The 21,662-nt window shown below is 47.1% G+C and overlaps 1 protein-coding gene across 1 annotated transcript; it reads right to left on the bottom strand.

The window, feature by feature from the left end:
• Positions 1 to 5,600: 5,600 nt before the first annotated feature.
• Positions 5,601 to 17,232, bottom strand: AGMAT (agmatinase (putative)). Its single transcript, XM_003934978.3, has 7 exons — positions 16,784 to 17,232; positions 15,604 to 15,806; positions 11,731 to 11,779; positions 10,169 to 10,364; positions 9,035 to 9,214; positions 6,851 to 6,935; positions 5,601 to 5,884 (listed from the first exon to the last, which is right to left on the bottom strand). The coding sequence occupies exons 1-7, from the start codon at positions 17,053 to 17,055 to the stop codon at positions 5,811 to 5,813; spliced, it is 1,059 nt and encodes a 352-aa protein (XP_003935027.1). The 5' UTR covers positions 17,056 to 17,232; the 3' UTR covers positions 5,601 to 5,810.
• Between the last annotated feature and the right edge of the window lie 4,430 nt (positions 17,233 to 21,662).

Genomic DNA, 21,662 nt, shown 5'->3' on the forward strand with positions numbered 1-21,662 from the left:
CATAATGAACAGAGTATAGATTTTAGATTGCTCTTCTAGAACCATGGCTAGAAGAATCTTTCCTTTGTCCTATTCTAACCTAGGAATGAAAAACACCACAAGTTTGAATTCCCTAGATCAAAATCTTTTCCCCTGGGTTTTATTTTCCTTGCCACACCATTGAAAATAGACTGCTCATCCCCTCTTCTTTCTCATCCTGGTCCCATGCTCACCCCACCCTCTGTCCTGTGTCTTGGAGAAACACAGGGCTCCACCCGGCAAACGGCATCTGGCGGACCCTCCTGAGCCTGTCTCGCAGGCCGGGTCATTGGCCCCTTCCCCAGCCCCGGCCCGGCTATGCTGCTGCCATGGCGCATGCTCTTAACCCTGAACAAACCACAGCAGCTTCTAGCCCCGCATCTGGAAAGAGACCGCTTTCCAAGCAATCTCACATTTACTGGTTGTTCTGGGAGTAATTGGCTAAAAGTATATTTGGGGGATATCTCCCCAACAACAGTTTGTTGGCCAGGATTTGAAAAGGAAAGGAGTGAGCGGGCGTTCTGCATGTGAGTTCACAAGAAAAGGAAAGGGAGGCTGTGCAGTGGCTGAAGCCACGCAGCTTTGAGATGTGCTGTGAGCATCGCATCTGTTGCCCCAGCGCTGCTGGTGGCCAGGGGAGGGTCTGCACAGCAAGAAGTACTGTGATGACTTTGAGCTGTTGACATGTATGTTTTCAGATGCCTTTCTGCCTCTATCGATTTTAGGGTACGGATATTAGGAGCCATAACTTGTAATCTTGTTCTCTGAACGTAGAGATAAGCTGCTATAAAGCCAGTAGATGTTAAACTGAAGAGAAATTATTCCCACCCGCTGTGAGTCAGGCTCAAGAAACCTCTTCACTCTAATAGTATCTCTTTAGTAAAATACCAGCCATGTCTTTGTATCAAGGAACTTCAAATTTCTCAACAATTGTATTTTGAACACTGTTACCCCAAAAGTGCCGTATCTTCAAGTCATCTTTTGTAGCAAGTGAGCCAAGACTTATTCTAGACTCCCATTTTGCAGAAGGCTTACTTTCCACTTCTGGCCTGTATTTTGATGTCTCATCTTCATTGTTTTCGCTCTTAACTTACAGCTGTTTCACGAGTAACGGGGTCAGACTGGCTGTCAGCACCTGAGCGTGCTGAGCTCCAGTGTATAGTGGTCCCCAGGCTGGCTCATACCAGCCAGTTAGAGAGCATACCCTTTATTTTTCAGGGCAGAACCACCAATGCTTCTGAGTTTGTTTGGACAGTTTCAAAGAGTGGTCCATTCAAACGTCAAAGCAAGTTGTCTTTGGCAGCTTTGTGAAGGGTGAAAATCAGTGATGGGACATTTACTAAGTTAGTATTCCTTTAAGCCACTTGGATCCTGAATAATTTAAATCTTGAGCTACATTGGCAAGTAATAAATTATTTAAGGCTAGGAATTCCTGTAGTTTTCATGGAGTCTATAGCTTTATTAGAAAAGAAAATCACTGCCAGGCTTCATTCTCCCATATGATCCTCTAAAAAGAACACTTCCTCTGAATGCTGTATCTCTCTTTTTTTTTTTTTTTTTTTGAGACGGAGTCTTGCTCTGTTGCCAGACTGGAGTGCAGTGGTGCGATTTCTGCTCGCTGCACCTACACCTCCCGGATTCAAGTCATTATCCTGCCTCAGCCTCCTGAGTAGCTGGGATTACAGGTGCCCACCATCATGCCCAGCTAATTTTTGTATTTTTAGTAGAGACGAGGTTTCACCATGTTGGCCAGGATGGTCTCGATCACTTGACCTTGTGATCTGCCCACCTTGGTCTCCCAAAGTGCTAGGATTACCAGTGTGAGCCACCACACCTGGCCTGAACGCTGTATCTCATGGCACCTGGGCCAAATAGAAATGGTCAAGGAATTCATTTGGCTCCTTGATACATCAGTCCTCAGAATTACTTTCTGGGTCTTTTATGGCCAGGTTGTTTATATAAATAGTGTTTTGGTTTGGTAGTAGGCTTTAATTTTTAATTTCTGGTACTAATGAAATTTCTGACTTTAATTTCTGAAAACCAAAAACTCTCCAAGTTTATTTATTTATTTTTTTAAATGGAGGTCTTGCCATGTTGCCCTGGCTGCTCTCAAACTCCTGGCCTCAAGCAGTCCTTCCACTTTGGCCTCCCAAAAGGCTGGGATTATCAACATGAGCCACCATGCCAGATTTATTCATTTTTTAGAATTTTTATTAAAATAAAAAGCACCTTCAGACAGCTGCACCTTCCATTTGCACTAGGAAAGGAAAGTAGTAGTGGGATTGGCAAGGTTTCTGGCAGATGTTTCATCCCAAAAATTCTACAGATCCATTTGGAGCTGGTGCCCTATGAGGCCATTAGGGAGCTTTTATTGTCAATTGAACTTTACCCTTGACCATGCAAGGCTTTCCTCCTGAATGCTTCCATGAATTTGTTTACTTTTGTGTCAAACATATGAGCCATTGTCATGCCCAGCCTGTGCCACCATTGCTCTGTCTGATGTCTGAGGTATGTAATCATACAAGACCTAGTTTTGGTTCTAACACTCTGGTCTTTGAATATCAACACTGATGTTTTTAGAGATGGGTTCTTCTGGTTGATACAGACTATGCATCACGTTTAGCAGATGGGGTGAAACAGGCCTAAGACAGGTCTTTGCAGAATACATGCCAATTTCAAAAAAGAAAAAAAATTTATTGCTCAGGTGTTTGTTGCACAATTTTTGTCTGACACTGAGGTTATCAGCTCCAAGTAAAGAATATCTCAGTCGGGGAAGCTGCCCTAACTTCCATTAGGGGCTGTGGTCTCACTGCCATCCATCACTTATTAGCCGTGAGAATTCGGTTGTAGTTTTCAGGTAGATTGGTTTCTTCCTCATTTGCAGCCTATTGATATTTGTTCCCTTTTATTAATGTCCCAATCCATTTGCAGCTGCCATCATTGCATAAATACTTTTCTATTACAAAAAGAAGTATAATCTGACTTTTTTTTAGTGATTTCCTTTGTTTGGGAATGGAGATTGGAAGCACATACTCAGACCTTTTTTGATTAAGTAGAATCCTTTCTTTTTTTCCTTTCTTTCTTTCTTTTTTTTTTTTTTTGAGATTCAGTCTCACTCTGCTGCCCAGGGTGGAATGCAGTGGCAGGATCTCGGCTTACTGCAACCTCTGCCTCCCGGGTTCAAGCAATTCTGCCTCAGCCTCCTAAGTAGCTGGGATTACAGGCCCGTGCCACCACGCCCAGCTAATTTTTGTATTTTTGGTAGAGATAGGGTTTTACCATGTTGGTCAAGCTGGTCTCAAACTCCTGACCTCATGATCCACCTGCCTCAGCCTCCCAAAGTGCTGGGACTACAGGCGTGAGCCACCATGCCCGGCCTTAAATAGAATTATTTAAAAGCTGATGCCAAACATCTTTACAGATGAACTGTAGTTCCCATCCACATGTCTGACATTGTCCCTTAAAAACAAATGCAGTGTGGCAGCTGCTGAATCTGTTCAGTCTGTCAAGGAGGATGATTACTTGGGAGGGATCTGAAAAGAAGGTGAATATTTTGCACTTTTGATACTCTTAGGAACAAATAACTTATTGGCAAATTGTTTCTTTTTTATGTTTTGGGTGTTTTTTTGTTTTTTGACTTTTTTTGTATTGTGAACAGGCACTGAAGCTGATATTATTTTAAGATTACAGAATGGAAAAAGAAATAAACTATTTTAATGTGTGATAATTATGGGGCAGCCCTTGCATTGCAAGATGATGATTTATTTGATCATGGACACATTATCAGCGACATTGAATGTTAATGTACTCAACATATGCTTCAGATCAGCACAGCTTAACTGCAGATTTCAGGAATTGCTGTCATAGAGGGTACAGCAACTTGAAGAGTAGATACTACAAAATTGAGTCTTACAGGAAGTGAGTTAGAATAAGTAACATTAAGAGCCCAGCTGATGTTTTTTTTTGTTTTGTTTTGGGTGAAGAGGGCATTTATTTATTTATTTATATTTCTTTAGTGTAGACAGTGTTGCACTGTGTTGGCCAGGCTGGTCTCAAACTCCTAACTTCAGATGATCTACCCACCTAGGCCTCCCAAAGTGTTGGGATTACAGGTGTGAGCCACTTCGTCTGGGCTGCTTTTTTTTTTTTTTTTTTTTTTTTTTTTGAGACGGAGTTTTGCTCTTGTTACCCAGGCTGGAGTGCAATGGCGCGATCTCAGCTCACCGCAACCTCCGCCTTCTGGGTTCAGGCAATTCTCCTGCCTCAGCCTCCTGAGTAGCTGGGATTACAGGCACGTGCCACCATGCCCAGCTAATGTTTTGTATTTTTAGTGGAGACGGGGTTTCACCATGTTGACCAGGATGGTCTCGATCTCTCGACCTCGTGATCCACCCGCCTCGGCCTCCCAAAGTGCTGGGATTACAGGCTTGAGCCACCGCGCCCGGCCCTTTTTTTTTTTTTTTTAGAGATGGAGTCTCGCCGTGTCACCCAGGCTGGAATACAATGCTGCAATCTCTGCTCACTGCAACCTCCACCTCCCGGGTTCAAGCAGTTCTCCTGCCTCAGCTTCCTGAGTAGCTGGGATTATAGGCTCACGCCACCATGCCCAGCTAATTTTTGTATTTTTATTAGAGACAGGGTTTCACCACGTTGGCCAGACTGGTCTTGAACTCCTGGCTTCAAGTGATCTGCCTGCCTTGGCCTCCCGAAGTGCTGGGATTACAAACTTGAGCCACCATGTCCAGCCTTATGTTTTCCAGTTGAGAAGGCATTTTGTGTACCCTTCTAGGCTTCTGAGCAAAAAGTTTATCAGGCTCTCTGTGTTCTTTTTTTTTTTTTTTTTTTTGAGACGGAGTTTTGCTCTTGTTACCCAGGCTGGAGTGCAATGGCCCGATCTCGGCTAACGGCAACCTCCGCCTCCTGGGTTCAGGCAATTCTCCTGCCTCAGCCTCCTGAGTAGCTGGGACTACAGGCACGCGTCACCATGCCCAGCTAATTTTTTTTGTATTTTTAGTAGAGACGGGGTTTCACCATGTTGACTAGGATGGTCTCGATCTCTTGACCTCGTGATCCACCCGCCTCGGCCTCCCAAAGTGCTGGGATTACAGGCTTGAGCCACCGCGCCCGGCCACTCTCTGTGTTCTTTAATACTTTTTACTTATGTTCACAGTGATCCTAAGGCCAAGATGCAGCCCTAAGCTCCTCATAGAAGGAGTTTTTTTGTTTGTTCGTTTGTTTTTGAGATGAAGCCTTGCTCTGTTACCCAGGCTGGAGTGGCATGACCTTAGCTCACTGCAACGTCTGAGCTGTATTTTAAAGGAAGATACTCAATACTCTAGGAAGTAGATCATCAAAAAAATTTAAAAAGGAAGAAAGATGCTATAGAAATATGGAATGCTTATACAGTATTCATGAGGTTTTTTTTAAGTTTCATGTTTCTAATACTTAGATAACCTTGAATGTAATTCTCCATCTCTTCCCCTTTATCCTCCATCTTTTTTTTTCTTTCTTTTTATTTTGTTTTTGTTATTTTCCTCCATCTTTCATCAAAGGAAAAAAAAAAATCAAAGCAGTGCAAGTACTCTCTTTTTTTTTTTTAATTAATCCAAATTCCTTAGAAATGTTGCTGTTTGGGTGAGAGTTCTACTGAATATCTCAATTTCACAGCCAGCAATGACACTTTCAGCAGAAAGTTTTCTTGGCATAAACTCGTTAGTTCTCAGACTGCTTACTCATAAGTTCTTGAGAACTTGTCGACGATGCAATCTGTTTCGTCTTGAAGAGCACGAGACTCAGACGGTTGTCACTTTGGGGAGAGCACACAGCATCTCAAACAGCAGGTTAGCCGCCAGCAGGGCCGTGTTCCCTATGAAGAAGTAAAACCTGACATGAATGCCCTACAGACCACCCCCTGAACCAAGCCTTGGGACCCCTCAGCTTTCTTCCCTGTGCCTCCTTTTCCATGCTTGCCCGGCCCCTCTGCCTCCATCAGGCATCATTTGGAAATCTTATTTTAAAATTCAGAAAGTTCTTCGTTTATTCTGAGAACAGATTTTTCCCAAAGGAGAACCTATAATAATGATGTGTACTTTATTTCTTATCTACCTTCTGAGGTCGATAGACCTAACTCCATAAGCTTGTCTACATTAAAATTATTGGGATGGCATCTCCTTTGAAGATCTTAACATAGATTAATGTTTATCAAGCAGGAACCTAGCTGGTTATGTCACCCTATCACTAGACTGCAAACTGCTTTCTTCTGCTGATTGGTGGGCAAGCTAATAATACTTAGCTACCTCCCAGGGGTTTTGTTAGGGTGAATTAGCTCATGTTTGTAAGTGTGCAGTAATAGATATGTTTTCTTCACTGTTGGACATGCTCAGCCAGTTCCCCGAGTCATATAAGAGGACTCATCCATTTTCTTCTTTTTTTGTTTTTTTGGGTTTTTTTTTTTTGTTTTGTTTTGTTTTTGAGATGGAGTCTCACTCTGTTGCCCAGGCTAGAGTGCAGTATTGTGATCTCAGCTCACTGCAACCGCCGCCTCTCAGGTTCAAGCGATTCTCCTGCCTCAGCCTCCCAAGTAGCTGGAATTACAGGTGTGTGCCACCACACCCAGCTAATTTTTATATTTTCAGTGGAGACGGGATTCACCATGTTGGCCAAACCAGTCTTGAACTCCTGACCTCAGGTGATCTGCCCACCTCACCGTCCCAAAGTGCTGGGATTACAGGCGTGAGCTACTGTGCCGCAGCCCCATTTTCTGCTTACTAACTAGCTTCCTATAATTTAAGCTAGCAGCTGCCCATGGATCACCGTCTTCTTGCTTACTCACCAGAAAGATCATATGGTGGTGAAACTTCTACAAGGTCACAGCCCACCACATTCAGGCCTTGACAACCCCGGATGATCTCCAGAGCCTATTCAAGATCAAGACTGAGTTGTCCACTGTGGTAATCATTTACAATGAAAAGCACCCAGCAGAGCTTTTCCCAGCATACGCCACTCTTTGGCTTGAGTTTGCTTCCCCTCGATAAACATTTATGGACTGCCAGGCACACTGGCAGGCCTCCCAGAGACACAGATTATGTACACACCCCCTGCTCCTGTGTGCTGCGTGGTGTGATGGAGACAAGGAAACCAATTGTTTCAATGTCGTGCACAAAGGGCTTCAAGAAAAGCAAGCCCAGAATGGTATCAGCAGAGGTAAGAGCCTGGAGCGGTGGGTAAGGCTTCCCCACGGTGGAAATACTTAGTTCAAGGGATAGGCCAGGCAGAGGGAAAAACGCAGGCAAAGGCACCCAAGTGCAGGTAGTGCGATGTGGCCAGAAGACTGAATAAGTGAGGGAGACTGGGAATAGAGTGACCTTGTCTAAAAGAGTTTCCATCCTGCAGGTGAAAAGCCCAGAAGGTTACTAAGCAGAGGGATGAGGAAAGTGTTTCACAAATCCTTCATGGGAACAGAGAATGGTTACAACCATTTCAAGAGAGAGAGTTAAGATTTTAGAGGATGTAAGGTACTTGATGAGGTTTAAGCAGTTTCATTCATTTTACTCACAAGTATCTTTGAGTGCCTACTATTTGTATGTATCAGGCACTGTCCTGGGCTCCAAGGACAACGTAGGGAACAATACATAGGTCCTGCCTTCCTGGACCTTTTAGCCATAACCATTCTGCCTCCATGCATTTACTCCCAGCACACATTATTGGAGCTTTATTTGGGTGTTTCTTAAAGTTTTAAGCTACCTTGGTAAGTAGTTGTGCCATCACGTGCACTTTTTTTTTTTTTGAGACAGGGTCTCTGTCACCCAGGCTGTAGTGCCGTGGCGTGAGCATGGCTCACGGAAGCCTTGACCTCCGGGGCTCAACTGATCCTCCTGCCCTAGCCTCCCTAGTGGCTGGGACTACAGGTGTGCACTAGCATACCAGACTAATTTTTTAATTATTATTTTTAGTAAAGATGGGATCTCACTAGGTTGCCCAGGCTGGTCTCAGACGCCTGGGCTCAAGCGATCCATCCACCTCAGCCTCTCAAAGTGCTGGGGTTACTACTGCGTGAGCCACTGCATCTGGCCCATTGTATGCACTTTTATTTAAATTGAACCCTCAAAAGATAAGTTTAGTGGGTTTTTTTGTTGTTTTTTGGTTTTTGTTGTTTTTTTGTGTGTTTTTTTGGGGGGTGTTTTTTGGTTTTGATTTGATTTGTTTTGTTTTGTTTTTGAGACTAAGTTTTCGTCTTGTCGCCCCAGGCTGGAATGCAATGGCTCGATCTCAGCTCACCTCAACCTCAGACTCCTGGGTAGCTGGGATTACAGGCATGTACCACCATGCCCGGCTAAGTTTGTATATTTAGTAGAGATGGAGTTTCTCCATGTTGGTCAGGCTGGTCTAAAACTCCTGACCTCAAGTAATCCACCCGCCTCAGCCTCCCCGAGTGATGGGATTACAGGCATGAGCCACAGCGCCTGGCCAAGTTTAGTGTTCTTAAGAGGGGATACTATAAACCGGGCACAGTGGCTCACACCTGTAATCCCAGCACTTTGGGAAGCCGAGGCAGGCAGATCACAAGGCTGGGAGTTTGAGAACAGCCTGGCCAACATAGTGAAGCCCCATCTCTACTAAAAATAAAAAATTGGCCAGGTGTGGTGGTGGGTACCTGTAATCCCAGCTACTCGGGAGGCTGAAGCAGGATAATCGCTTGAAACCACAAGGTGGAGGTTGCAGTGAGCCAAGATCGTGCCACTGCACTCCAGCCTTGGCAAAAGAGTAAGACTCCATCTCGAAAAAAGAAGAAAAAAAATTATATATATACACACAAACATACACATGTCTATGTATATATATATGTGTGTATATATGTGTGTGTGTGTGTGTATAGATAGATAGATAGATATAGATATAGATATAGATATGTAGAGAGAGATCTTAACCTGATTCCTAAAGATTCGCTTCAAGTCCCAGAAAAATGGATGTTAAGTATCTCCACCCCCAGGAATCTTCACTGGAGGAGTCTCCTTACCTGACTAGGGGTGAGACCAGCAATTTCAGGTGTCCCTGTCCCTGGGGCATAGGCAGGATCCAGGGCATCAATATCAAAGCTGATATAAATGGGTTTGCCTCCCATCTGCTGCCTGACTTCCCCCATCAGAGGAACCAGCGACTTCATCCAGCAGTCTTCAGCCAGGACCACCCGGAAGCCCTGCAGAGACGGACTCAGGCTTCTGCCTGGCAGCATTTACAGGGCGTTTCCTGTTTGTCAGCCCCACGCTCAGCTCTATCACACTTTACCCTCCACCTCCACGAGAAGGGAACTATCACCCTCATTTTACAGGTGAGGGAGGGAGGGACAATGACTGGTAAGGAAGCAGGGTCAAAGCTGACGTCTGGAGTTGGGATCAGAGAGAAGCTTTGCTAAAGCCAGAGTGGGAAACTCAGCAGCTCACGCTAGCACCTTCTGAACTGCTCTGTCCAGAAGACTGGCCTTGGCACACTAGAAGCAAGGGATTTGGGTTTTTCCCCTTGGGGTCTTGTCACACCTATGTACATGAGAGCCATTCTGCCTAGAGGGTATGAGGACCAAAACTAAGAAGGTGACAATTTGTCTTGGGTCTGGACCTCCTCCCCTCTTTTTTTTCTAGATGGAGTCTCACTCTGTCACCCAGGCTGGAGTGCAGTGGTGCGATCTCGCCTCCCAGGTTCAAGTGATTCTCCTGCCTCAGCCTCCCGAGTAGCTGGGATTACAGGTGCACGCCACCACACCAGGCTAATTTTTGCATTTTTAGTAAAGACAGGGTTTCACCATGTTGGCTAGTCTGGTCTTGAAGTCCTGACCTCAAGTGATCCACCCACCTAGGCCTCCCAAAGTGCTGGGATTACAGGCATGAGTCACCTTGCACGACCTCCTCTCTTTCCTAAGCCAGCACCATCTGAGGGGTTGGTGGGTTTCTGCTTGTCTCCCCACCCCAGCAATAGACTTCCTGTAAGTCAGCCCCTCACCCTGTTCTCCCTGTGCCCCGATGATGCAAACTCAGCCTCTTGTCCCTGCTTTCTGACTTGATTAGTAAAGCCCCTGCTGAATCCCTGGTTGCCACTAGTGAGGAAATGGAGAGGAAGGCATTTTGGGGGCAGGGGTGGGGGGCATTCGATCTGTCACCTGGCTCCGGTTGTATCTGTAGGGATCCAAGGTCATGGAAGAGCCCCGGATGCCAATCTGCACCACCCGCTTACAGTCCAGGAGACCCTCCTCCACACAGCGGCGGAAGGGCGTCCCGTGGTAGAGCTTCTCTCCTAGGGCCTTGTCGGCCGTGTCCGTGTGTGCGTCCACATGCAGCAGCCCCACAGGGCCATGCCTGACGACAACAGGACAGCTCAGAGGCCAACCCTCCCTGCGGGGCCCTAGCGCAGCCGCCCTTCAGGCCACCAAACTTGGTCACAGTTCACAGCCACAAAGGAGGGGAGACCTGGCATCAGTTTTCTTTTTCTTTCTTTTTTTTTTTTTTTTTTTTTGAGACAGAGTCTCGCTTTGTTGCCCAGGCTGGAGTGCAGTGGCTTGATCTCCACCTCCCGGGTTTAAGCGATTCTCCTGCCTCAGCCTCCCAAGTAGCTGGGAATACAGGCAAGTGCCACCACGCCCGCAGAATTTTTTTAGTAGAGACGGGGTTTCACCATGTTAGCCAGGCTGGTCTCGATTTCCTGACCTCGTGATCCACCCACCTCAGCCTCTGAAAGTGCTGGAATTACAGGCGTGAGCCACCACGCCCCCCCACTGGCATCAGTTTTCTGCCTTGCAACTGGTTTCTTTCTTCCTGATATCACTTAGCATCTCAGAGGAACAATAAACTCACAGAAGTCAGGCAGGAAATAGACATGTTTTGGGTGCCATCCACACCTATCACCCAGAATTTGCTTCATTTAGAGACAGGATAAGAATCAAGGGTGGTGGCACAGGTGAGCTTGGCTGAAGGCTTAACTAAACCAAGCCACCCTTTCTCCGACCAAGGAAGAGGAAGCTTCAACCCAGCTCTCTCTCCATAACCTCCATCAGCCCCTGCCAGCCACCCAAAATAAACATCTGATCCAAAACGGTGAGAAATAAATGCAGCTTGGAGCAAAGACCTGCACCCACCCACCTCCAACCAGAATGCCACCCACATGTGCTTCCATAGACACATTCTGGAGCTGCCACCCTCCACCCCAGCCCTTCTGTCTGTTTCTCAAACTAAATTAGCCAAAGCCGGCCAATCCCCGGTTGACTTCCATGACTGGCAAATCAGTCTTTTTGACTGTCTGGGAAAGGCACCCTTTTAGGAGGAAACGGGGGCCTCTCAGCAAGCTCCACCGTTGTGCCTGTCAGCGTTTGGCCGTTGAAGCAAAACAGAAACACGTTAACTGGGGTTGTATATTTCACTAGAGGCTCAACTTCCAAAAACAGGCGAGTTGAAAATGCTGAGCACACATACGAGGACAGATCTAGGGCAAGGGAGGGTGGCCAGAAGTGTTAATAATAAATTGTCTTGGCTTCTAGCTGGTGACTGACAGAGACACCTGGAGCTCAACTTTAATTTTGATCCCCAAAACCAGCTCAGCTGGAAATTTCTTATCATCCCCCATAACCTGAGCCAGCAGCAGTCACCTAACGCCACCTAACAGCAAACAGCTCATTCCCTAACTTCTGGCTTTTGAAATCTTGCTGGGGCCAAGCCATTTGGGACTTACTTTTTTGCCATTGCTTGCAATATGGGATATGTGATTGTGTGATCTCCACCTGCAAAGAGGAAGAAGAAGAAAATGTCTGGAAAGTGAATAGGAGGATTACATAATTTTTTTTTTTTTTTTTTTTTTTGAGATGTAGTTTAATTCTTGTTGCTCAGGCTGGAGTTCAATGGTGTGATCTTTGCTCACTGCAACCTTCGCCTCCCAGGTTCAAGCAATTCTTCTGCCTCAGGCTCCCAAATAGCTGGGATTACAGGTGTGTGCCACCACACCTGGGTAATTTTTGTATTTTTAGTAGAGACGGGGTTTCACCATGTTGGTCAGACAGGTCTCAAACTCCTGATCTCAAGTGATCCACCCGCCTCAGCCTCCCAAAGTGTTGGGATTACAGGCGTGAGCCACCACGCCCAGCTAAATCTGAAAGTAACCCACCTTTCACCCTTTTAGACTAGGGAGCTATAACCACAACTACAGTAAGATTTATTTTTTTGAGATGGAGTTTCGCTCTTATTGCCCATGCTGGAATGAAATGGTGTGACCTTGGCTCACCGCAACCTCCTGGGTTCAAGCAGTTCTCCTGCCTCAGGCTCCTGACAGGCATGCATCACCATGCCCAGCTAATTTTGTATTTTTAGTAGAGATAGGGGGTTTCTCCATGTTAGTCAGGCTAGTCTTAAACTCCTAACCTCAGGTGATCTGCCCGCCTCAGCCTTCCAAAGTACTGGGATTACAGGCGTGAGCCACCATGCCTAGCCAATAAGATTTTATTGAATGGTGGGATGCTTAATGAGCCTGGGAGGTCAAGTCTGCAGTAAGCTGTGATCGTGCCACTGCACTTCAGCCTAGCTGACAAAGCCAGACACTGTCTCAAAAAAATAAATAGCTTGAGCCTAGGAGTTTGAGACCAGCCTGGGCAACATGGCAAGACCCCCGTCTCTAAAAAATAAGAATAGGCCAAACACAATGGCTCACACCTGTAATCCCAACATTTTGGGAGGCTAAGACAAACAGATCACCTGAGCCCAGGAATTCAAGGTCTGCCTGGGCAATACAGTAAGACTCGGTCTCCGCAAAAAATAAAAACATGAGCCGGGCATGGTGGCAAATGCCTGTAAACCCAGCTACTCAGGAGGCTGGAGTGGGAGGATCACATGAGCCCAGGGAGGGCAAGGTCGCAGCAAGCCATGACTGTGCCACTGCATTCCAGCCTGGGTGACAGAATGAGACCCTGTCTTGAAAACAAACAAATAAATAAAAGAGGAAATTGGACAAATTAAGAGTTACTCTAGGTAAATGCATTTTCAGAGTATTCTAGGAAAATGCCTAGGATAGCTCTGTTCGATAGAACCTTCTATGATGATGGGACTGTTCTATCTGCACTGGCCCATATGGTAGCCACTAGCCACGTGTGACACACGCGACATACACGTAGCGAATATGACTAAGAAACTGAATATTTTAATTAATTTGAATTTAGCCACATGTGGCTAGTGGCTACTATATGGGCCAGAACTAGGAAAGTATTCTTTCTGTTAATCATAATAACTAACGTTTATTGAAACTTAAGATATACCATGCATAGGCCAGGCACAGAGGCTCACGCCTGTAATCCCAGCACTTTGGGAGGCCGAGGCAGGTGATCACCTGAGGTCAGGAGTTCGACACCAGCCTGGCCAATATGATGAAACCCCGTCTCTACTAAAAATACAAAGATTAGCCAGGCATGGTGGCATGCATCTGTAATCCCAGCTATTTGGGAGGCTGAGGCAATAGAATCACTTGAACCTGGAAGGCAGGGGCTGCAGTGAGCTGAGATTACACCATTGCAACAAGAGCGAAACTCCCATCTCAAAAAAAAAAAAAAAAAACATGCCCATGCATAATGCTGGGCATTTCATATGCACTTTCATTTATGCCCCTCACACCATGCAGTGAAGTAGGTGTGATTACGATCATTCCCATCCTACAAGTGAGGGTGTGAAGCATCAAGCAAGGTATGCAACACTCTAGGGAGAAATGCAGCTGAGACTTCAAACCACGCCATCCAGAAACCACACTCCTCCCACTCTGCCATGTAGGCTAGGCTCTCTCATTTGGCAAAAATAATTTTGGATATTTAGGAAAAAGTCCCTGTCATTTTAAGTATTTGTGAACAAGAGAAAAAGTGAGAGTGGGTGGACGGTGAGGATAAAGGGAAAGCTGCCGTATAGGTCGATGTAGACCCTGAGCAGGACAGAAACACCCTCAGGACAGAAACACAGCTCTCCTCGAAGATAAAGTCATTAGAAACATCCTCTTGGCTGGGCGCGGTGGCTCACGCCTGTAATTCCAACACTGAAAGGCCAAGGCAGGTGGATCACCTGAGGTCAGGAGTTTACGAGGCTGGCCAATATGGTGAAACCTCGTCTCTACTAAAAATAAAAAAATAGCCGGGCGCGGTGGCTCAAGCCTGTAATCCCAGCACTTTGGGAGGCCGAGGCGGGTGGATCACGAGGTCGAGAGATCGAGACCATCCTGGTCAACATGGTGAAACCCCGTCTCTACTAAAAATACAAAAAATTAGCTGGGCATGGTGGCACGTGACTGTAATCCCAGCTACTCAGGAGGCTGAGACAGGAGAATTGTCTGAACCCAGGAGGCAGAGGTTGCGGTGAGCCGAGATCACGCCATTGCACTCCAGCCTGGGTAGCAAGAGTGAAACTCCATCTCAAAAAAAATAAAAAATAAAAAAATAGCCGGACATGGTGGTGGACACCTGTAAACCCAGCTACTCAGGAGTCTGAGGCAGGAGAATCACTTGAACCTGGGAAGCGGAGGTTGCAGTGAGACAAGATCGTGCCATTGCACTCCAGCCTGAGTGACTAGAGTGAAACTCTGTCTCAAAAAAAAAAAAAAGAAAAAGAAAAAAACATCATCTTGGAAATCATTAGAAAGACCCTACTGGCTGCCTTCCTGGGGCTGGAATCAAGGGCTCGGATGAGATGGGGGAGGCACTCCAGTGTGCAAGATGTAAAGTGTGCCAAAAAACTTAGTAATCAAGGTAAATGCTATTTTTTTCTTTGAGACGAAGTCTTGCTTTATTGCCCAAGCTGAAATGTGATGGCACAATCTCAGCTCACTGCAACCTCCACCTCCTGGGTTCAAGTAATTCTCCCTCCTCAGCCTCCTGAGTAGCTGGGAGTACAGGTGCACATCGCCATGCCTGGCTTTTTTTTTTTTTTTTTTTTTTTTTTTTTTTTTTTTTTTTTTGGTAGAGACGGGGTTTTGCCATGTTGGCCAGTCTAGTCTTGAACTCCTAACCTCAAGTGATCCACCCTCCTCAGCCTCCCAAAATGCTGGAATTACAGGCATGAGCCACCGTGCCCAGCACGTAAATATTATTTTAATGTAGTATTTTTGGAAATCAAAAATCAATGCCAGGCTGGGCATGGTGCCTCATGCCTGTAATCCCAGCACTTTGGGAGGCTGAGGTGGTCAGATCACGAAGTCAGGAGTTCAAGACCAGCCTGGCCAACACAGCAAAATCCTGGCTCTATGAAAAATACAAAAATTAGCCAGGCACAGTGGAGGGTGCCTATAATCCCAGCTGCTTAGGAGGCTGAGGCAGGAGACTCAATTGAACCCACGAAGTGGACGTCGCACCACTGCACTCCAGCCTGAGTAACAGAGACACACACACACACACACACACACACACGCGCGCGTGCGTGTGAAATATCCTCTCCCCAGAGATTAAAATAAATGAATTGCAATGCTCTCTTTCCTACTGTCTCCATATTCTCAGTGGCTTGCCCAGGAGAAGTAGCTGTACTCAGGCCCCTGATAAATAAACCCTGAGTGCAGGGAACCACTTTCTCCCTTGCAGACTGACATTACCCAAGGTCAGGGGAATACAGCCAGCTGCTACAATTTTCTCATAGGCCTCTTGAATTCGCCGGCAGCTGTCCTGAAGGTTGTAAAGATTGACATTCACATCGCCTAGGTCTGCAACCATGAGGGACTGGAAGGGGAGGGCCCCCGTGCTAGGATTGACCATCCGAAGCATCACTGATTCTTCCCGGATGCGGCGAGGTCCAAATCTGCAGAAGGAAGAATCATCCTGTCAGTCATCTGCGGAGACTTAAGGCTTTACTTAGGCCAGGGCTTCTCAGCCTCAGCCATTTGGGACCAGATGATTCCATGCTGCAATATTGCATAACAAAATCTTTAGCAGCATCACTGGCCTGTACCCACTAGATGCCAGTAGCTCCCTTCCTCCAAGGCGTAACAACCAAATATGCCTCCAGATATTGCCAAATGTACCCTGAGTGCAAAACCGCCCCACTTGAGAATCACTGCCCTGGGCTATACGTGGAAGGAACTAAGGTGTACTGAATGGCATCAATTTCATGACCTCCCTGAGGCTGTTTCCTAATCTGTAAAATATTTACCTTGCACTGTAGTAAGAAATTTTAAATGAGGTAATCTATGCAAAGCACCTTGCACTTAGGAGGCATTTAATAAGCGATGGCTTTCATAATTCAGATCAGTGCAGTCAGACATAGTGTTGCTGAGCTGAATCAGAAATTGCTGGTGCTCAACAATTAGGAAAATGGATTTTACTTCCTCCAACTTGATCCTAGGAAAATTGCTTTCATTTGAGCATTTTTGAGTCAGGTGACATCCCTTAGGATGTCATTTGGGGAAGGGACAGCCAGTTTCAGCTCTCAAATGCAATGTCACCTGCCACTGTAAGCTGGGGAGAGGAGGGGAATCCAGAGCTGCCATCCCAGCAAGGACCCAGGATGGGGACACGGAGAAGGTTCAGGCTCTAGAATCTCTTCCTGACCAATGATGACGTGATGTGGAAGGCCGTCCCCGTGTCGAGCCCTGGGGGTTGCTTGTTGTGGGTCCAGGGAACTCAGCCGTCTCAAACCATAAAGGGCATTTTGGAGCCGGCCACCAACTTCCAACCCGACCCGGAGCCAGTAGGGGCGCCTGTCCCGGTGCTTTCCAGACCCGACAGCCATCAAGCCGTCCCTCCACGTGTCCCGGGTCCAGGACCTTCAGGCCTTACCTCGCCCCGGGCCGGTTTGAGGTCCCAGTATCCAGGGGCACCCCGATGAAGGCAGCGTCCAGCCCCTCGGGGTAGGTCTGCACCGGCAGGCGCATCATAGAGCAGACGCCCACCGGCCGGGCCACGAACTCGGAGCTCGGGGGCTGGTTCCGCGGCGTGTCGGAAGCCTGGCGGATCTGGCGATGTCCTGGGTGGCAGAGTCCCGCGGCAGGACGCGCGAACACGCCAGGCCTCGGGTCCCGGGCGCAGCCGGACGCCAGGAGCCGCAGCATTGCCGCGCGCTCGCCCGAACTCACCGACCAGACCACCAGGGAGGCCGCCGCGATCTGGCTGGTCCAGAAGCGAGGCGAGTGTGCACGTGCGGGAGCCGGAATCTGAACCGGCTCAAAGGTCAGCGGCGCCCTGGGAACAAGGCGGGGGAAGGGCCCCAGGGACCAGCCGTGCTCTCTCCTCAACCCCTCTGGACTTCAGCCTCTGGCCTCTGATAAATAGAGCCAGGCTGGAGGTGCCCAATGGCCGGCACTGTGCCAGGGATGTCTGCGTCCTGCTCCCCACTGTGGCCTTCAGCAGCCTTTTCTCTCATTCAGAGTAATTTTGTTTGTTTTTATAGAGACAGGGTCTCACTATATTGCCCAGGCTGGTCTCGAACTTCTAGACTCAAGTGATCCTCCCACTTTGGCCTCCAAAAGTGCTGGGATTACAGGCGTGAGCCACAGCAGCCAGCCCAGAATAATATTTTTTTTTAAGTCAGAAAGATATGAAGGAAAAACGATCTTTCTTTAAGCCAGAAAAATAAAATAAGGAATGCTTTTTTTTTTTTTTTGAGATGGAGTCTTGCTTGGTCACCAAGCTGGACGGTAGTGCACTGGCATGATCTCGGCTCTGGGGTTCAAGCGATTCTCCTGCCTCAGCCTTCCGAGTAGCTGGGGCTACAGGCATGTGGCCACACCAACTAATTTTTGTATTTTTAGTAGAGACAGGATTTTACCATGTTGGCCAGGATAGTTTTGATCTCTTGACCTTGTGATCTGCCCGCCTCGGCCCCCAAAGTGCTGGGATTACAGGTGTGATCCACTGCGCCCGGCCAGGAAATGCATTTTTTAAAAAAAATAGTGTATTTTTAAATGTCCAGGGATGGGAGTCTCAAGAAGCAGTGAAGTTAGTTAGCTAGCTAGCTAGTTAGTTATTTTGAGACCGGGTCTTGCTCTGTTTCTCAGGGTGCAATTCAGTGGCATGATCGTAACTCACTGCAGCCTCAAACTGCTAGGCTCAGGCGATCCTCTCACCTCAAACTCCCGACTAGCTGCCACTACAGGCGTTGCACACCTGGCCAGTTAAGTCTTTTTAAATAACTGTGTTTAAAAAAAAAAGGACTTAGAGGCAAGCTGTAGGGAAGGTCACAGTGCCGGAGAGCCCACTACATCCTCTTTATTTCTAAGGGGAAAGAGAAACACTGTGGACAAAGAAAAAAAGTGATTCATAATGGAATTATGTGAGCCATTTAGTGGTATTACTGATATTTTTCTGATCTCTAGATGTTGAGATTGAATGGAAAAAGCTCACATTTGCATTAGGCTGTAACCTCTACACAAAAGTCGCACATTAAACCCCACACCACGCCAGCCTCCACCCTGCAGGTTGGAGCAGTTTCCCAATGGTCAATAATCAGTACTCAGTGTTGGCCTATGAGCCGGTCCCAGCCATTTTCTGGAACAAATACAATAATCTCTCAGTTATTCTTTTTTTTCTTTTTTTTTTTTTTGAGACGGAGTTTCGTTCTTGTGACCCAGGCTGGAGTGCAATGGCGCAATCTTGGCTCACCGCAACCTCCGCCTCCTGGGTTCAGGCAATTCTCCTGCCTCAGCCTCCTGAGGAGCTGGGATTACAGGCACGCGCCACCATGCCCAGTTAATTTTTAGTAGTTTTAGTAGAGGCGGGGTTTCACCATGTTGACCAGGATGGTCTCGATCTCTCGACCTCGTGATCCACCCGCCTCGGCCTCCCAAAGTGCTGGGATTGCAGGCTTGAGCCACCGCGCCCGGCTCTTTTTTTTTTTTTTTTTAAGACGGGGTTTCACCATATTGGTCAGGCTGGTCTCAAACTCCTGACCTCAGGTGATCCACCCGCCTCAGCCTCCCAAAGTGCTGGGATTACAGGCATGTGCCACTGTGCCTGGCTGCCTTTTTTTCTTTGGGGTGTGTGTGTGTGTGTGTGTGTGTGTGTGTGAATTTGTAATCCTGTATATGTCAACAGGTATATCCCACATAAGAAAAGCTTTCTGAGATCCTCAATACTTTTTTTTTTTTTTAACTTTTTTTTACAAACAGGGTCTGACTGTCTCACAGGCTGGAGTGCAGTGGCACTGTCATGGCTCACTGCAGCCTTGAATCCTAGGACTTAATTGATTCTCCCACCTCAGCCTCCTAAGTAGCTGGGACCACAGGCGCACAGCACCTCAACTGGATAGTATTTTTAAAAATTTTTTGGCCAGGCATGGTGGCTCACTCCTGTAATCCCAGCACTTTGAGAGGCCAAGGTGGGTGGATCACGAGGTCAGGAGTTCTAGACCAGCCTCCTGACCAACATGGTGAAACTCCCATCTCTAAATAAAAAGAAATTTTTTTCTTTGGGCTTGGTGGCTCACACCTGTAACCCTAGGACTTTGAGAGGCCAAGGCAGGCAGATCACATGAGGTCAGGAGTTCAAGACCAGCCTGACCAACATGGAGAAACCCAGTCTCTGCTAAAAATACACAAAATTAGCTGGGCATGGTGATTACATGCCTGTAATTCCAGCACTTTGAGAGGCCGAGGCAGGCAGATCACAAGGTCTGGAGATCGAGACCATCCTGGCTAACACAGTGAAACCCCGTCTCTACTAAAACTGCAAAAATTGTGCCGGGCGCAGTGGCTCAAGCCTGTAATCCCAGCACTTTGGGAGGCCGAGGCGGACAGATCACGAGGTCAAGAGATCGAGACCATCATGGTCAACATGGTGAAACCCCATCTCTACTAAAAATACAAAAAATTAGCTGGGCATGGTGGCGCATGCCTGTAATCCCAGCTACTCAGGAGGCTGAGGCAGGAGAATTGCCTGAACCCAGGAGGCGGAGGTTGCGGTGAGCCGAGATCGCGCCATTGCACTCCAGCCTGGCTAACAAGAGCGAAACTCCGTCTCAAAAAAAAAAAAAAAAAGAAAAGAAACTGCAAAAATTAGCTGGGGGTGGTGGTGGACACCTGTTAATCCCAGCTCTTCGGGAGGTTGAAGCAGGAGAATTGATTGAACCCAGGACGTGGAAGTTGCAGTGAGCCGAGATTGTGCCACTGCACTCCAGCCTGGCGACACAGTGAGAGTGAGACTCTGTCTCAAAAAAAAAAAAAAAAAAGTTCTGATTATTATTGCATGTAGCAAGTGTGCAAATATCAAGCATAAAACCTGATATTAAACAGCCACTTCACAGAAAAGCTAAAACTTGGCCAGGTGCAGTGACTCATGACTACAATCCCAGCATTTTGGGATACCAACAAGGGAGGACCTGCTTGAACCCAGGAGTGCAAGACCAGCCTGGTCAACATAGTGAAATGTGAGATGTCATCTCTCTCTCTCTCTTTTTTATTTTTTTTTCTGAGATAGAGTCTTGCTCTGTCACCCAGGCTGGAGTGCAGTGGCACCATCTTGGCTCACTTCAACCTCCATCAAACAATTTCATGCCTGGAATTACAGGCATGAGCCACTGCACCTGGTCTAGACCCCATCTCTACAACTAAAAAATCAGCTGGACATGGGGGCACAAGCCTGTGGTCCCAGCTACTCGGGAGGCTGAAGTGGGAGAATTGCTTGAGTCCAGGAGGACGAGGCTGCAGTGAGCTGTGGTCGTGCCACTGCACTCCAGCCTGGGTGACAGAGCAAGACCCTGTCTCAAAAAAAAAAAAAGGCTAAAATTTGAAAATACTGTATTTGGAGATTTTATATTAGCTCAATATTTAATGCTTTATACAAATTGTATCATTTTCTATGTGTGCCATGACAGGAAGAAGGGTGGGAAGTACCCGTCTAGTAAACTATAATTTCCAATATCTGCTTCATCCTCTTGGGTGTCCTCCAAGGGCAGTACCTTGTAAAACACAAGTAATAAATGTTTTGTGAGTGACTGAATGATTGAACAGATCTTCTACAACTGTGAAAAGCAGCTCTGGGGTGGGGAGTATTTCAGTCAACAAAACTGACAGCCAGAGTGTGGGCAAAACACCGTGTGCATTTCAGTTGTCTGGACGGATTCCCTTTGGCCTGCTGAATGGCGAGGCAAGGGCTCTGCAAGAGTCATCGCTGAACTTGTCTGTACTTGCAGAAGCTCAGAAATGACCCTGCGGCAACTCCAGCCTCCCCAGGCTGCCTGCCTGTGACACTCATTCGCCTTGCTACGTCCTCAACACTCATCTTCACCTTTCTTGTCCCCTAGCCCTAAATAAAAACATAGATATTGTTTAGCATGTTCAGAATCCTTTCATCTGTTAAAGAAAAAAAATTAGCCTGGGTAGGTCGGTTGCTGTGGCTCACACCTGTAATCCCAGCACTTTGGGAGGCCAAGGCAGGCGGATAACCTGAGGTCGGGAGTTCAAGATCAGCATAACCAACATGGAGAAACTCCTTCTCTACTAAAAACAGAGAATATTAATCAGGGATGATGGCACATGCCTGTAATCCCAGCTACTTGGGAGGCTGAGGCAGGAGAATTGCTTGAACCTGAGAGGCAGAGGATACATTGAGCCGAGATTGTGCCATTGCACTCCAGCCAGGGCAACAAGAGGGAAACTCCATGTCAAAAAAAAAAAAAAAAAAAGCCTGCGCAACATAGTGAGACCCTGTCCCCTCCCCCCAA

Source organism: Saimiri boliviensis, chromosome 11 (assembly GCF_048565385.1).
Source record: "Saimiri boliviensis isolate mSaiBol1 chromosome 11, mSaiBol1.pri, whole genome shotgun sequence".
Lineage (NCBI taxonomy): Eukaryota > Metazoa > Chordata > Mammalia > Primates > Cebidae > Saimiri > Saimiri boliviensis.